The 16,390-nt window shown below is 52.5% G+C and overlaps 1 protein-coding gene across 1 annotated transcript; it reads left to right on the top strand.

The window, feature by feature from the left end:
- Positions 1 to 1,450: 1,450 nt before the first annotated feature.
- On the top strand, positions 1,451 to 10,932 carry RAB43 (RAB43, member RAS oncogene family). The gene is made up of 4 exons (XM_078874060.1): positions 1,451 to 1,716; positions 3,409 to 3,639; positions 7,015 to 7,198; positions 7,835 to 10,932. The coding sequence occupies exons 2-4, from the start codon at positions 3,451 to 3,453 to the stop codon at positions 8,083 to 8,085; spliced, it is 624 nt and encodes a 207-aa protein (XP_078730186.1). The 5' UTR covers positions 1,451 to 1,716; positions 3,409 to 3,450; the 3' UTR covers positions 8,086 to 10,932.
- Positions 10,933 to 16,390: the final 5,458 nt, after the last annotated feature.

Below are 16,390 nucleotides of genomic sequence, written 5' to 3'. Positions count from 1 at the left end.
GGGTGGGGTGGCCAGCACCACGCCCGGCCGCCTTTGTCTTCCCCGGTGGCGATGGATACTGCACACCGCACCAGGTACTCGTTTGAGGCTGAGTCGACATAGGCGAGGCCCAGGACCGGTTCAGATAATCGGCACTGGTGTTTTATTGGCTCTGCTATGGATTCTGAGATGGTATTGATGCCTGAGATGGTATCTTGGATGGTATCGAAACTCGGGTGGCCGTGTTCCTCGCGCAGCGGTGTTGCACTACCACCACTACTACCACCACCACTACCACAACTACTACCACCATAACTACTACCACCACCACTACAACTACCACCACCACCACTATCACCACCACCACAACTACCACCACAACTATTACTACCACCACTACTACCACAACTACTACCACCACCACTACTACTACCACTACCACCACTACTACCACCACTCTCCACTACCACCACTACTACCACCACCACTACCACTACCATCACTACTACCACTAACACCCCCACCACCACCACTACCACCACTACTACTACTACCACCACCACTACCACCACTCTCCACTACCATCACTACTACCGCTAACACCAACACTACCACCACCACCACTACCACCACCACTACCACCACCACCACCAGAACTACTACCACTACTACCACCACCACTACCACTACTACCACTAACACCAACACTACCACCACCACTACCACCACCACTACCACCACCACCACCACCACCACTACCACCACTACTACCACCACTACTACCACCACTACCACAACTACTACCAACCACTACCACCACCACAACTACTACCACCACTACTACCACCACCACTACTACTACCACCACCACCACTACCACAACCACCACCACTAACACCACCACTACTACCACCACCACTACTACCACCACACCTACTACCACCACCACCACTACCACCACCACAACTACTACCACCACTACCACCACCACCACTACTAACCACCACCACTACCACCACCACTACAACCACCACTACCACCACCACAATTACCACCGCCACCACTACCACCACCACTACCACCACCACTACCACCACCACAATTACCACCGCCACCACTACCACCACCACTACCACCACCACCACAACCACCACCACCACCACAACTACCACCACCACAATTACCACTACCACAACTACCACCACTACCACCACCACTACCACCACCACTACCACCACCACTACCACCACCACAACCACCACCACAACCACCACAACCACCACCACAACCACCACAACCACCACCACCACTACCACCACCACAACCACCACAACCACCACCACAACCACCACCACCACAACTACCACCACCACTACCACCACTTCTACCCGTGGCGGAAGATCTCTGAAAACAAAACCCGCAAAGGGGGTGCGGCCTCAGCGGTGACGTCACGCCGCTGCCCTTTGACCTCCCGCGGTTTCTTGGGCTTCCGTCCCAGAGCTTCCAGTTGGGGGCGAGGGGAAGTTTAAGAGATTTGTTTTTTTAATTCATCATCTTTTTTAACCTCCTTTGCTTCGTTACAATCACATCGGCGTTGTCGTCGTCGTCGTCGTGAGTTACCGCAGTCGCCGCTGCTGTTTCGCAATCGCCTGCCACGTAAGACGCGTTCGTGGCGCGTGTTGGATGTGCCAAGTTCGACTCGTGTCGGTCTCCCTCCTCCACGTCGCCTGCAGTCAGGTTAGCAGTGGATAGAGACTGTACTGCACTGTACTGCACTGTACTGCACTGTACTGGTGCGTTATTACAGCGGTGACGGTGCAAGAGAGTTAATGCGCGCGTCGTGCTAACAGGAGTCTGAGTTGTAACGCGTTATAATTACACTAGTGTGAGTTGTAACGCGTTATAACAATAGGAGTGTGAGCTCTGAGGCGTTATAATTACACTAGCATGAGTTATAACAATACGAGTGTGAATTATTTGGCGTTATAATTACACTAGTATGAGATATGACGCGTTATAACAATAAGAATATGAGTTCTGACGCGTTATAATTACACTAGAATTAGTTATTTACCGTTATAACAATACGAATGTGAGTTCTGAGGCGTTATAATTACACTAGTATGAGTTATAACGCGTTATAATTACACTAGTATGAGTTTTAACGCGTTATAACAATACGAATGTGAGTTCTGAGGCGTTATAACAATACGAATGTGAGTTATGAGGCGTTATAATTACACTAGTATGAGTTATAACGCGTTATATAAATACGAGTGTGAGTTCTGAGGCGTTATAATTACACTAGTATGAGTTATAACGCGTTATAATTACACTAGTATGAGTTATAATGCGTTATATCAATACGAATGTGAGTTCTGAGGCGTTATAATTACACTAGTATGAGTTATAACGCGTTATAACAATACGAATGTGAGTTATTTGGCGTTATAATTACACTAGTATGAGTTATAACGCGTTATAATTACACTAGTATGAGTTATAACGCGTTATAATTACAGTAGTATGAGTTATAACGCGTTATAACAATACGAGTGTGAGTTCTGAGGCGTTATCCCTGCCACCACACGAGTACCACTGTGTGATGACGTCACCAGTGGTTGTGCTATGGATAGATGGACTCAGTTCCCGTCATAGGAACGTGGAAGTTCCACCACGGGCTCTGCAGGGCTGTAACAGGGTATGAGCACCAATGCCTCGGTGCCCTTGCGAGCAGGAAAATCACTTTGTGACCCGTGATGATGACACCGGCGCTTGTTGACCTGGTTCGTGGTTGGAACTGCACGGCAGCCCCGTTTAATACTGCCGGGAGCAATGAGTGGGAGATTGAATGGGTGAGCAAATGGGTGAGCCGGTGAGTGGGTGGGTGAGTGAGTGAGTGGATGGGTGGGTGGGTGAGTGAGCCCAATGAGTGAGTGAATGATCGTTTGGGTTTGGTGAGTGGATCAGCTGACCTGTACTCGTCTGTGAAACACAGTAGCGGCACGTTCCTCCGCCCTGTGCTATGATGACGACAGCGCCCTCACATGAAATGTACGTATGGATGTTGAACTTCTTTCGCACCGTACGTAGCCAACCGCACTAATTGGAGGTGCGCGGGAATGACAATAAACTAAACGCAACAAGCGGTTCTAAAGAAAAGACATTTCAATCTAGATGATGATTTTAAAAGTGCGTAGCTCCCAGTGGCTTGCTAATATCGGAAGGAAGACCGTTCCAGACGGCCACAGAAGGGCACCTGAAAGCGCCACGCGATGTCGGTGAGCACCGTCTTTGTTCGATGGCGCTGCTGCGATGATGACCGGAGTTTGCGTGACAGCTTATGCTCATGATTTGATTTGATCGCGCGTATCGGCTTTGCCGGGCCGGTGCTAACTCGGCGCGTGTCGGCGTGATCACGCGTGTCAGGCGTCACCAGGCCCGAGCTAACGCCCGTGGCAGCGCGCGAGGATGCACGATGCCGAGGGCGGCGGCGCTTACGACTTCCTCTTCAAGGTCATCCTCATCGGAGACCCCGACGTGGGCAAGACGTGCATCGTGCAGCGGTTCAAGTCCGGGATCTTCCTGGAGAAGCAGCGGAACACCATCGGCGTAGACTTCGCTATGAAGACCGTTGACATGCAGGGCAAAAGGATCAAGGTGACGATCGCGCCGGAAACAAAACCCGGGCCTCCTCAATCGTAGGACCCGCGGAACTAGCGATTGTCCTGAGAATCCCTCAAAATATTCTTGGTTCTTTCGGTAAAGTCACGTAGAAGGGAAATAATAGAATAATATTAGTATAAAATAATAAAAAATTCTTACGACGTTTCGACTGCAACACAAGCAATCATCATCAGGTGTGAAATCCACAGCAATAAATGTTTCCACAGCAAGAACATTTTCTTCCTGTGGATTTCACACCTGATGATGATTGCTTGTGTTGCAGTCGAAACGTCGTGAGAATTTTTATTGTTTTATATTTTTATTAATTTATTATTTCCCTTCTACGTGACTTTACCGAAAGAACCAAGAATATGAATCCCTGCAGTCACGAAAGCTTTAAATCGAAATCCCTCAAAACTTTTCATTTTACAAGGTAAGGCCCCGCTGCGCTTTTTCTAGCTCTTTATTTCAGAATAGACGTGGCCCACCAATGATAGCTCAACGAAGTGGCTGATATCAGCAGCCACATACCACAAACGTGTCATGATTCTTAATGTGGAGGGAAAATCCGGAGGACATGGTTAAAAATCCACGAGGAGAGAGAGTGAGACATACAAACTACAAATATACATTCTAGATTTGAAGCTTTCGTGACTGCAAGGATTCATACTCTTAGTTCTTTCGGTAAAGTCACGTAGGTAAAAAATTAAATTAAAATTATACAATAAATATAATATAATAAATATACAGGCGTCAGGGTGGGGATCGAACCGGCGACCTCTGGGTTGCCAAGTGTAGCGCCCCGCTGAGCGTGACACCACCACCGTGGCCCCTCTGCTCGTCCGACAGAGGCCGGCGTGCAGGACGGCGCTTGCGTTAACGTAACGCGTCGTTGTCAGCGCCCGTCTATCCTGGTAGCAAAAGTAGCTACACATTCTACGGGCGCCGCACTTTCAAGGGCCCCGCGCTAAATGCTTTCAAGCTATCAATTCCGGTTCAGTGATTCTGCACTTGCTCTATTACTATAGTACTATTCCGCCTTCAACTTTTATGAACGACTGGGTGTTTAAGGTCATCAATTTGTCGTATTATCTGGCTGTATAGCAAATGAAAAAAATCAATTTACTTTACTATGCAAGTAAAAAAAATAGTGTTTTTTTATATTTTCATTTTTTTAAATTTAAGGCTTCTTTATTACATATGCTACAGGCCACGCAATACCTTAATCCGGCATTGGCTGCGTTGCACGTAACGCGCCGTTGTACGTAGCGCGCTGTTGTACGTAGCGCGCTGTTGTACGTAGCGCGCATTACCCCCGCGCGCGTGCTCGCTGAGGTTTGAGCGCAGCGGCGGATTTACTCGGCTTGCTCGTTTAATCCCGATCCAGCCCGGCGAGGTGTCATTGCCATTGGAACCACCGCGTGGCCGTGCACTTTGCTTTGTTGTGCAACGCGCTGAGAAAGAGAAAAAAAAACCCTCACTAGCTGATTCCATTGCTCGATGTAATTTGCTGTACAAACAATCGGGTCACCACCCCCCATCCACCACCAGCACCACCCCTCCCTCATCCCCCACTCCGCCCTTACCCCCCACCATGCTCTTATCAAAGACCAAGGTCCCCCGTGTAGCCTCAACAGAATTTTGGGGCAAGTGCTGTTAGCGAGCAGCAGCGCCTATGAGGGGGTGGGTGGCCAGCACCACGCCCGGCCGCCTTGGTCTCCCCAGTGGGAGACCAGGTACTTATTTGAGGCTGAGTCAACCTAGGGGAGGCCCAGGACCGGTTCAAATAATCGTCACTGGTGTTGGCCGTGAGCGGAATTTGAACTCGGGTAGCAGGGGTTCGTAGCGCAGCGCGCTAATCGCTGCGCCATCGCTCCCCAATAACCCCCATCCACCGCCACTAACATTGTCCAAAGTATATTTATTTCATAGAAATTGTATATTCTATACCTTACACACAATATCACGTGTTCTAGTGCATTTGTGTTATGCATTATACAATTCCCCTCCAAGCTCTGCGGTCCTCTATGAAAGTGTTATCGGCCAACGCTGGACATCTGTGAAAAAGAGCTTAGTAGCACATCGGATTCCTCCTGCTGCAGTTTAAATAAAGATTCTGAATGGTCATACACGCGGGGAGTAAACCTGCACGTGTGTAGTGACATCGCGGGATGTCGCTGTGTGTGACGGCCCTCGAGAGGCACAGCGTGCGGTGTCTTGTCATCGCGGACACCACGATGATGTGAGTGCAGTGCCGGCCTTAGAGGGGCTCAGTCAGCGCTGATTGACAGCGCTGATTGACAGCGCTGATTGACAGCGCTGATTGACAGCGCTGATTGACAGCGCTGATTGACAGCGCTGATTGACAGCGCTGATTGACAGCGCTGGATGCCGTCACGCTTGGCGTGCAACGCCAGCCCTAGAGGATCGGCTGTGCGAGTGCGGGCCGTAGGAAAAGGGTCACTGGAGGCCGTGCACTCTGGTTGACCCAAGAGGACACGTGACCGGTTAAGTCTACAGAGGGGCCCCAAGTGGGGGGCTGGGGATGGTCACGTGGTCCGGGTCGAGATCCCGCTGGAGGGTTGTGGAAGGTGGTTCGTGGCCAGGGGCGGAGCCGGCCACGCCGCAGAGGATATCAGCCGGGTCCCCCAGAGGGACCGGCTGCTGTTGTTCATCCTGAAGAAACCTTCGTCGACGCTCTACGTCCTACAGAGTCTCCAACACGTGGACCTGGACCCAAGCTGTGGTCCGGTCAATTAGTATAGTCAGCCTGCTGGTCACCACCATAGGTTGTTATTCTGTTCACCCGAGTGTTGGAGTTAACAAATGTGTTGCCTCCAAAGAGTACGTCTGCGACTCGGCTGAATCCACCACACATGCGAGTGGGGAAACACTCTATCGCCGTACAGATGGAACAGATTGGTGATTAGTCCGCAGTTTGCTGCACTGCCTACTGGCATGCCGGGGTATACGACTCCTCGACGCCCACCCACAGGGAACGAAGTTTCACGACAACTTCTGTTGTCGTGGTCCAGCAACCCTCCCTGCTGCCTCCACAGCGCTATAATCCAGGCAGGCACATGCAGCAGCGTAGCCACCACCACTACCCACCGCCCAGTTGTGTTAAGTCTGCGAGAGGCCATGGTGGTGGTGGTGGTGGTTGTGATGGCGGCAGCGGTGTTGGTGGCGGCAGTGGTGGTAGCGGTGGTTGCCTCAAAGTCCACCTGGCCAGGCACCCGTGCCCTGGTGACGTCACCGTTACTTTGTTTCGAATGGGGGGGTATTGGCGGTGGTAGTGGCGGTGGTAGTGGTGGTGGTGGTGGCGGTTGACGTTGCTGCTGCTGCTGCTGTCGTTGAATCCGGACGCAGCTTCAGATCTGGGACACGGCCGGGCAGGAGCGCTTCAAGACGATCACTCAGAGCTACTACCGCAGCGCCAACGGCGCGGTGCTGGCCTACGACATCACCAGCCGGCCCTCCTTCCTCTCCGTGCCGCGATGGATCGACGACATCAACCGCTACGCCGGACACAACCTCGTGCAACTGCTCATCGGTGCAGCGCCGGCAAACCCGCCATCCTCACCGTCATCTTCACCATCGTTAACTCGTCCTCGGCACCGTAACCACCGTCACCACGATCCTCACCATCGTCACCTCGTCCTCACATGATCACCGCCATCTCGTCCTCACCATCATAACCACCGTCACCACCATGCTCACTGTCATCTCTTCGTCCTCACCGCCATCTCCTCAGCCTCACCATTGCAATTGATTTTCGAAAAGTTTTTTGGTTTGGCCATGTTTGTTTGTTGTAGTACAGAGTTAGACTGATGGCCTTAATCTAAGTTGTCTTGTGGTTGTTGTTGTTGTTTGACTTGCATCCCACTGGGATTTTTGCACACAGTGTTGGTGTACGGTGATTTTTTCTGCAATATTTGCTGTCTTTTCTTGGATTTTATGTTTGCACTCAGTCACATTCACTTTAAGATGTTTTCTTGTTCATGTTTTTGTTTTTTGTTTGTTGCGGTTGCACCCGATTCAAGATCCGAATGGTTCACAGGTCTATACCTAATAAATGATCTTTGAACTTTGAACCGGCACCACCACCACCACCACCCTCACCATCACAGCTGCTACCGCCGCCGTCGCCGTGATCTCACCGCTCCTCGCGTCTGCCGGTCCCCCGCAGGCAACAAGCTGGACATGGCCGAGGGGCGCCAGGTGTCGTGGGAGGAGGGTCAGGAGCTGGCGCGGCGGCACGGCATGCTGGCCGCGCTCGAGACCTCCGCCAAGGAGGCGGACAACGTGGACGAGGTGTTCCTGCGCCTGGCCGCCGAGCTACTGGCACGCAACGGCGGCCCCTCCGTGTCGGACTCGCGGCACGGCTCCATCAAGCTGGACTCGCGCGCCGTCGGCGCCGGCTGGGGCTGCGGATGCTGAGGAGCGTGCGTGCGCTAGTGGGTGTGGGTGTGCGCGTGAGTGGGTGCGGGTGCGTGTGTGCACGCGTTCTTGCGTGTCTACGCGCGCGCGGGGAGCGGTAGCGTAGCAGCGGTTAGAGCGCTGCGCTCCCAACTCGCCGATTCTCGCTCACGGCCGACACCGGAGACGATTATCTGAACTGGTCCTGGGCCTCCCCTAGGTCAACTCAGCCCTAAAATTTGTACGTGGTGCGAGGTGTAAACATCGCCATTCGGGAGACAAAGGCGGTCAGTCGTGGTGCTGGCCACCCACACCCTCGAGTGCTGTGCCACTAGCAGCACTTTCCGCAACAGTCTGTTCACGGCTATCTGGGGGATCGATGTCTTTTTGTGCCTGCGTTACTTTTTGTAAGTGGAGGAGTTCCCACACGTGGGCTGAGTGCCGATGGCCAGTTCCCGTTTTGCAGCAGAGGCCTTGCACCGAATCAGCCAAGCGGCATTATCTATTCATCAGCTGCGTAACACTGCGGTGTGGTAGCTTCCTGGCCTGTCGCTCCACACGAAACTCCGGGTCTCATCAGCCACCATCATGCCCTCCATTCTCTTTGCTTGCGAGGCGTGGACCCCTTCTAAAGGAACATCTGCACCGGTTAGAAACATTCAGACTGGCCTGTCTGCAATCCATCCTGGGTGTAACCAGACTGGATTGTGTGAGGAGCTCACAGAACCTTGAAAGATCTGGACACAGTCCCCATCACCGGTGAGCTCTTCGAGCAGGCGAGGCTGTCTTGGCTGGGTCATGTAGCCAGCATGCCCAGCCACAGCATGCCCAAGCAGCTTCTGTTAGGTCGGATAGAGGGGGGCTAAACCGGCACGGCATGGGCTGGAGAAGAGGTGGACTGATGTGTGAGTGAGTGAGTGGAATGGCTGAGAGAAGGGGGGCTGGTGTGGTACAGCAAGACACGGGACCGGGATTTGAACTCAGGATATGGGCAGCGCTGGCGTGGCGTCCCCCGACGCGGCGTTGCCAATCCCCCGCGTCAACCAGCGGCCACCTCTTGTCTGCTGCGGAGTTTTTTGTCGTGGGTCTGAGCCACTTTCTTGCAAGCTTGATCTTGGGATCAATCCTGGACCATGACAAGGCAGGGTCTATTTGTTAATTACTCGTTCGAGGGACCTTATTTTCTAGGGGGTGCGTGATAAGGGGTGCGTGCGGTTTGTCGATTTTGTTTTTTTTATGGACGTTAATCACTTTATATATGTACACATATTCCAGTTTCACTGTGGGAGTCAGCGGCATGTCCTGGAAACTCCCGAGCAGTGCGTGGAGTCGCCAGATCTCCCCGAAGCACGGCTGCCTCGCTTGGCGCCGCTGTGATGCACGTACGAGCGTACGTGCCCCCTGCGTTTGTCCACTGCTGGATGAGGTTCCTGCCCACACCGTGCGGTCCGCGGCTGATGTTTGAACATTCTGCGCCACTCTGGTCTGTGCGGGCTGGTACGGGAGAGCAGTGAAGACAACGGCGTCCGCTCCGTAGCGCGATGGCGGCCGTGTCGGCACGCGGGTCGCCCATCCGGGCCGCTGTTCAGGCTCACACCTGCTTAGCTTCTGAGTTCTGGCTGGGTCAGGGTTCACTGCGGTTGATCTTATCGTAGGCGAAGGTCCCGTGGCCGCCGTTCCCGTGAACTTCACCCATTGGTTCCGCCACCCGTGTTGAGGACTCGGTCCCTGACAGACTCTGACCGATTCATCTCATCCCACGCTGGCATCAACCACGACACCGCTGGTCCCAGCAACACACTCTCGGTCACTCACCCACTCACTCGCCCAATCACTCACTCACTCGTTCACCCACTCTCTTACCCACTCGCCCGACGACTAATTCGCCCATTTTCTCACCCACTTACTCACACACTCAGTCACTCGCCCAATTTCTCATTCGCTCACTCACTCGCCCAGTCACCGATTCATGCACTCTCACCCACCCACTCACCCGATGACTAAATTCCCCCAGTTACCCACTCGCTCACTCACTAAATCAATGACGTATTCACCTGTGTATTGTGCTGATTATTTGACTAAATGCGGGTTGGTAAAGGCGGATAGCGGGAGCATAGAAGTAGAGTACAGCAGTGTAATTTGATACAACTGCCCTCTGCTACCCAGCACGTAGCTCGGTGGGCAGCTGAGGGGTCTCGGTCACATGTCCATCGACGCTCGGCCACCGCCCTCGTCTGTCATCCAACATTTCCGTAGACTAACGCGTCATCCTAATTCATGACAAACTCAACACGTGCGTCGATGGCACTGCGTGTGACCATTAAACTATAATAATAATATATAGGAGGCGACGTTTAGGCCAACGGTCCTTCTGCATTGCACTAACACGTTTCGTCTGTTACGAAACATTCATCGTCACTTTAACCGGCTACCGTTCGTCCCTTACGACAACCCCCATATCTTCTCCCCCAGCCCATCATCGTCCTGATACTACTACACCCTGCCTCACCTCCCAGCTGGGATCAAGCCTACCCCAACCCCAATCATTACCTCCATCACTACTCCAACCCCTATCACTACCCCAACCCCCATCACTACCCCAACCCCAATCACTACCTCCATCACTACTCCAACCCCCATCACTATCCCCATCACTACCCCTATCATGACCCCAACCCCCATCACTACCTCAACACTCATCACTTCCCCCATCACTACCCCAACCCCAATCACTACCCCTATCACTACCCCTATCACTACCACTATCACTACCCCAACCCCAATCACTACCCCTATCACTACCCCAACCCCAATCACTACCCCTATCATTACCCCAACCCCAATCACTACCCCTATCACTACCCCAACCCCCATCACTACCCCAACCCCCATCACTACTCTACCCCAACCCTTATCACTACCCCAGGACCACGGCGAGAAAGACACCACAAACTCCAAATATACAACAACAGGCGTCGGGGTCGGGTTCGAATCCACGACCTCCTGCACACCAGGACGAGGCGGTTAGTAATGACCATCGGATGTCGGGGAAGATGGGGGTGCCGAGGGAAATCCCCACGGGTGCGAGCAGTGGGGACAGCTGGCAACACTAAATCCCCGTGTGGGTGGAAAACGCGCCCACTTGCAGTGCTACTGGAATAAGCCCCGGCGGGCCACGAGAGGGCGACTACTACGGATTACGTGTGATCACAATTCTTGTACTCGGGGAGACGCGTCGATGCACGCGGAGTTTTGGGGGGGGGGGAGAGCTGGCATTCCAGCTGTTGTGTCCGTATGCTTTTTGAACCCGAGCCGTGTAGCACACTTTGTTGTTGTGTCCGTGTTTTTGGTAACGCATTTACTGGGAGAGAAAAAGGCCCAAAATCGCAAGTGGCCAGTAACAAACGTCACTGTTGAGGCTGTGAAAGACGAAGTGTCACGTGTTTGTGGAATCCAGTGAGGTGATTGTTCCCATAGCTTTAGGGGAAGGAAATAGACGGTGATGGGAGGAGGGAATTCCAGTGTCGAGCAATGCACAGCCGAGTGAGGGGGTGGTTGAGTGAGTGGGTGGGTGTGTGGTTGAGTGAATGGGTGGGTGGTTGATTGTGTGTGTGGTTGAGTGAGTGGGTGTGTGGTTGAGTGAGTGGGTGTGTGGTTGAGTGAGTGGGTGTGTGGTTGAATGAGTGGGTGTGTGGTTGAGTGGGTGGGTGGTTGAGTGAGTGGGTGTGTGGTTGAGTGAGTGGGTGTGTGGTTGAGTGAGTGGGTGTGTGGTTGAGTGAGTGGGTGTGTGGTTGAGTGAGTGGGTGTGTGGTTGAGTGAGTGGGTGTGTGGTTGAGTGAGTGGGTGTGTGGTTGAGTGGGTGTGTGTGTGTGGTTGAGTGAATGGGTGTGTGGTTGAGTGAGTGGGTGTGTGGTTGAGTGAGTGGGTGTGTGGTTGAGTGAGTGGGTGGGTGGTTGAGTGAGTGGGTGTGTGTGTGTGGTTGAGTGAATGGGTGGGTGGTTGAGTGTGTGGTTGAGTGAGTGGGTGTGTGGTTGAGTGAGTGGGTGTGTGGTTTATTGAGTGGGTGTGTGGTTGATTGATTGAGTGAGTGTGAGAGTTAGCGGTGCAGCGTTTTGTTTTGACCTACACTGCGGGTGGTTGTGAACACGAGACGATCTGACGGGACACATGCCAAGTTGACGTGAGGAATTATTTCACACCACCTTGTTCGGGCTCGGCCAGGGGTCGTCAACCTCAATCATTTGTGATGGGTCGCTTCTGAAAATAGAGCGATATAGCGGAGCGGGCCTTTACCTGGTAACATAAAATAAAAGTTGTAGTTTAAATTAACAAGGTGAGCCATGTTTTTCCCGAATTCAGTATAAAAAAAGCCCCCACAATATTTCAAGAGCCGCAATGCACTGTGGGGCGAATAGGAGCGACTGCGATTTCCTTGATGAATCATAAATGACGTCACGGCTCCTCTAAGAGCCCTTGGACCAACTCTCTCAATATCCACTGCTTGCTTTGCCCCCCCCCCCCTGCCCCCCAGTCTCTAGGGCAGTGATTCTTCTTAGCCTGGGGTGCGCGCATTTCCTTTTCGAATTCGGCAAAAACAATTATGTCTCGTTGTTTCAAGAGCCGCAATGCAACGTGAATAACGTCACGAGAAGCGGTCTTTTGCAGAGGTTGCCGACCCCTGGCCTATCCACCGCTGCCGCACCATCACGCTCCCCTCTGGAGCGGTGGCTCTTCACCTGAGGGGGGGCTGCACGCTGCACCCCCTGGGGGGGGTGCGAGATGCCCTTTCTGGGGGTGCGAGGCACGGCCACAATTTATTTTTTAGAAGCGAAATCATCAAAAACACAACTCGAACACGGGCACGTCGGTACAGCTACTTTGGTTCATCACACCCTGTGTGTTCATGGACATTGTACGGTTGTTAACGATTGAGAATCAGGGGGGGGTGTGCAAGCCTGCAGCAAAGGTTAAGAGCCACTGCCCTCAAGGCTTTGTGCTGCTTGTGCCATCGCGGTTGTGTAACACAAAGTAGCTGGACAGTATCGGGGTCGCGGATGTAACTGCGATTTATTGTTATCACGAGAGTTTCGATTTAAAGCTTTCGTGACTGCAGGGATTCATCTTCTTGGTTCTTTTGGTAAAGTCACGTAGAATGGAAATAATAAAATAATAAAAATAAAACATAATAAAATAATTCTCACGACGTTTCGGCCACAACGCAAGCAGCCGTCCTCAGACAGACCTGTTCTCCACCTGAGGACGGCTGCTTGCGTTGTGGACGAAACGTCGTGAGAATTATTTAATTATGTTTTATTTTTATTATTTCCATTCTACGTGACTTTACCGAAAGAACCAAGAAGATTACGATAGTTGTTTATTTGCGGGGGTGGCGCATGATTTTACACGGTGTGACGCGTTGACCTGTGCAATCGTCGCGTGGTTTGTATCGGCGTGGACGCTGGCGACGCGCCGAACGTGACGCGCGCGCTCTACGCCAGCAGTCGTTTCGCTCCCACCGCTCACACCGCCGCTCACCGCCTGTGTTTTTATTTTGCCGGCGACGTGCTTTCACGACGGTTAAACGAGTCGAGGTCGATCGCGCCGACGCGTTAGCGTGGCGGAGTTGACGGCAGGGATGAGTCGCGAACGGCAGCGTGGACTTCGACTGATGGGCGCTCTGCATCGTGAGCGTCATTGGTTGCGACATTGCGATGAGTCGGAGACTGCAGGTGGCAGCTTTCTTCTGAAGGTGCTCCACGCTGAAGTTCTCCGAAGCTAATCTCTATAATATTTAATCCATGATTAGATTCTTTGGTTTTGAGTGTAACTTACTAAACTGCAAACTAAACTTTGTATTCTAGCAGGTAGGGCCCACTGAGCTACGTAGCTCTTTTTCAGAAGCGACCTAGCCCCAAATTATCGCTCAACGAAGTGGCTGATCACGTGGAAATGTACAGCAGCCAAATACTCTTAAACGCGCGTTGGTTCTTGAATTGTGAGTGAAAACCCGGAGGATTCCAGCGAAAAGTCCATACGACCACCACGAAAAGAGACACGCAAACTCCAAATATACCGCAGGCATCGGCGTCGGGGTCGAACCCACGACTTCCTGCATACCAGGCAAGGTAGTTAACATCTCCGAGCCACCGTGGCGTGTCGTGCACAGTGCGGATTTCTTTTAGCTCTCACCCTCCGTCCACCATCCAGGCAGAGCCAAGCCAAATCAAAAGTCGTCACGCCAGTTGATTTGGGTTGTTCAGTAAAGCTGGAGCAGGTGGATGATGGCACCATCGGGCGTTCACAAAAGCTCAGCGCTCCCTCGCCTTCCTTACGTTTTTACGGGAAAAGCACAGAAACGATACAATATGCGATGCAACCTTGTGTCGTGGTAATTGTCACGTCGCGAAATGTGATGTCGCGGAAAGTGCAATTATAGTGGTAGGAGTCGGTGCCTTTAGGCTGGGTCTGTGTGTGTGTACACGTGTGTGTACGTGTCTACGTGTGCGTGTGTCCGTGTGTATGTACGTGCATGCAACGATAGCAGTAGGGAGCGGTAGTGCAACAGTCAGCGCGCTGCACTACGAACCCGGCGACCCGAGTTCGATTCCCGTTCACGGCCACCCATGTCAGTGACGATTATCTCAACTCGTCCTGTGTCTCCCGCTTAGTCGACTCAGCCTCAAATGAGCACCGGGTGCTGTGTGTCGTAAACGGCGCCACTGGGGAGACAAAGGCGGCCGGGCGTGGTGCTGTCCACCCACCCCCTCGTGTGCTGCTCCGCTAACAGCACTTGCCCCAGAGCAGTCTGTTAAGGCTTTACCGGGGGGAGAGGGTGGTGGGGGTGGTCTTTGTGGCGACGGCTGAACGAGTGGTGATGCTGTTGTTTATTTTGCGGCAAGTGTCGAAGACAATTTGCGAGAACTCGAGAGAGGACCCCCATCGATGGGGGTACCTTTTGCAAGAGTGAGCGACCTGGGCGAGGGGTGGGGGGGGGTCACACCAAAGTGGCAACTCGGTCACGTGAGGTGAAGGATGTAAACTTGTATTAACTTTAAACTTTTAACTCGTTCGTTTGTTTACCAGGTAAGGCCCACTTTTTCAGAAGCGACCTGGCTATCACAAACGGTAGCTCAGCGAAGTGGCTGTTCAATGTTTCGCAGTCAAATGCCCTGGACGCGTGACGCTGGTTTCTAAATGCGGAGGGAAAAAACCGGTGGACACGGAGAAAAATCCACGCGACCACGAGGAGAGAGAGAGACTCGCCAACTCCGCGGCCGTCCAGGAGGAGCCGGTACCCTGGCTCGCCAGGAGAACGCGGCGCAGCTCAGTGTGGCCTCCGCCTGTTGCATCAGAGTGGGATAGAGTGTTGCCCCCTCGCACGCACGTGGGTTTTCCCCCGGTTGCTCCGGTTTTCTACCGCAAGTACGAACACTCTGTAATTGGCTGAAAGCAAATGAATATATGGAGGCCCGCAAAGCTTGGGACATATTTGGTAGCACCGACTCACTGGCTGCCTGTGGTTCCACATTGGCTGTGAGACGCAATTTACTTCCACGACTTTTATAAACATATAAAACACTAAACATGTATTATTAAAACTGCTTGGGTCAATGGTACTTGGGGATTTACCATTGTGGCCTCGCAATGAATACCTAGCAATCACTTCTGCTGGGATACTTTCCTGCATTCAATCTCTTGACTACCAATCTCTGCCACTAGCATGGCTCACAACCTCCTCCTCGTGCCTGCAGCAAGGGCCGGGCCCGTCTCTGCCGGTCACTGGTTCCACACAGCCCCCCCCCCCCCTCCTGCATCGTGGGTTCGACTTTTAAGAGACGCTTCTTATTGAGGCCCAACCTCTTTCGTACAGCCCCTGCCTCTGTTCGCCTGGCTTTCGAGCGATACTAAGCTTGGCTCTTCACCTCGGAGTCACGGTTTTATATATATAACTAGCGCTAAGTTGTTATATATATACAACTAGCGCTAAGTTTTATATATATACAACTAGCGGTAAGTACCCGGCGTTGCCCGGGTGAAAAAGACGGACGCACACATCGACTTACACACAGACATCGACACACATATAAACACATCGACTTACACACACATGGACTCACACAGACATCGACTTTAGACACACGTAGTTAGTTACACATCGACTTACACACATGGACTCACACACACAGACATCGACTTTAGACACACATGTAGTTACACACAAATCGACTTACACACAGCTGACAGTCTCCATTCCTACCCTGTGGTCACCCACCTCATGCCTGTTCTGCGAACTCTCTCGACTTGTTCTGAATCCTTCAAGTCGCTC

The sequence above is a fragment of the Lampetra fluviatilis genome, chromosome 38 (genome assembly GCF_964198595.1).
Source record: "Lampetra fluviatilis chromosome 38, kcLamFluv1.1, whole genome shotgun sequence".
NCBI classification, from domain to species: Eukaryota; Metazoa; Chordata; class Hyperoartia; order Petromyzontiformes; family Petromyzontidae; genus Lampetra; species Lampetra fluviatilis.
Note: the sequence above shows the minus strand (reverse complement) of the source record. Positions and strands in the feature narration are given on the sequence as shown.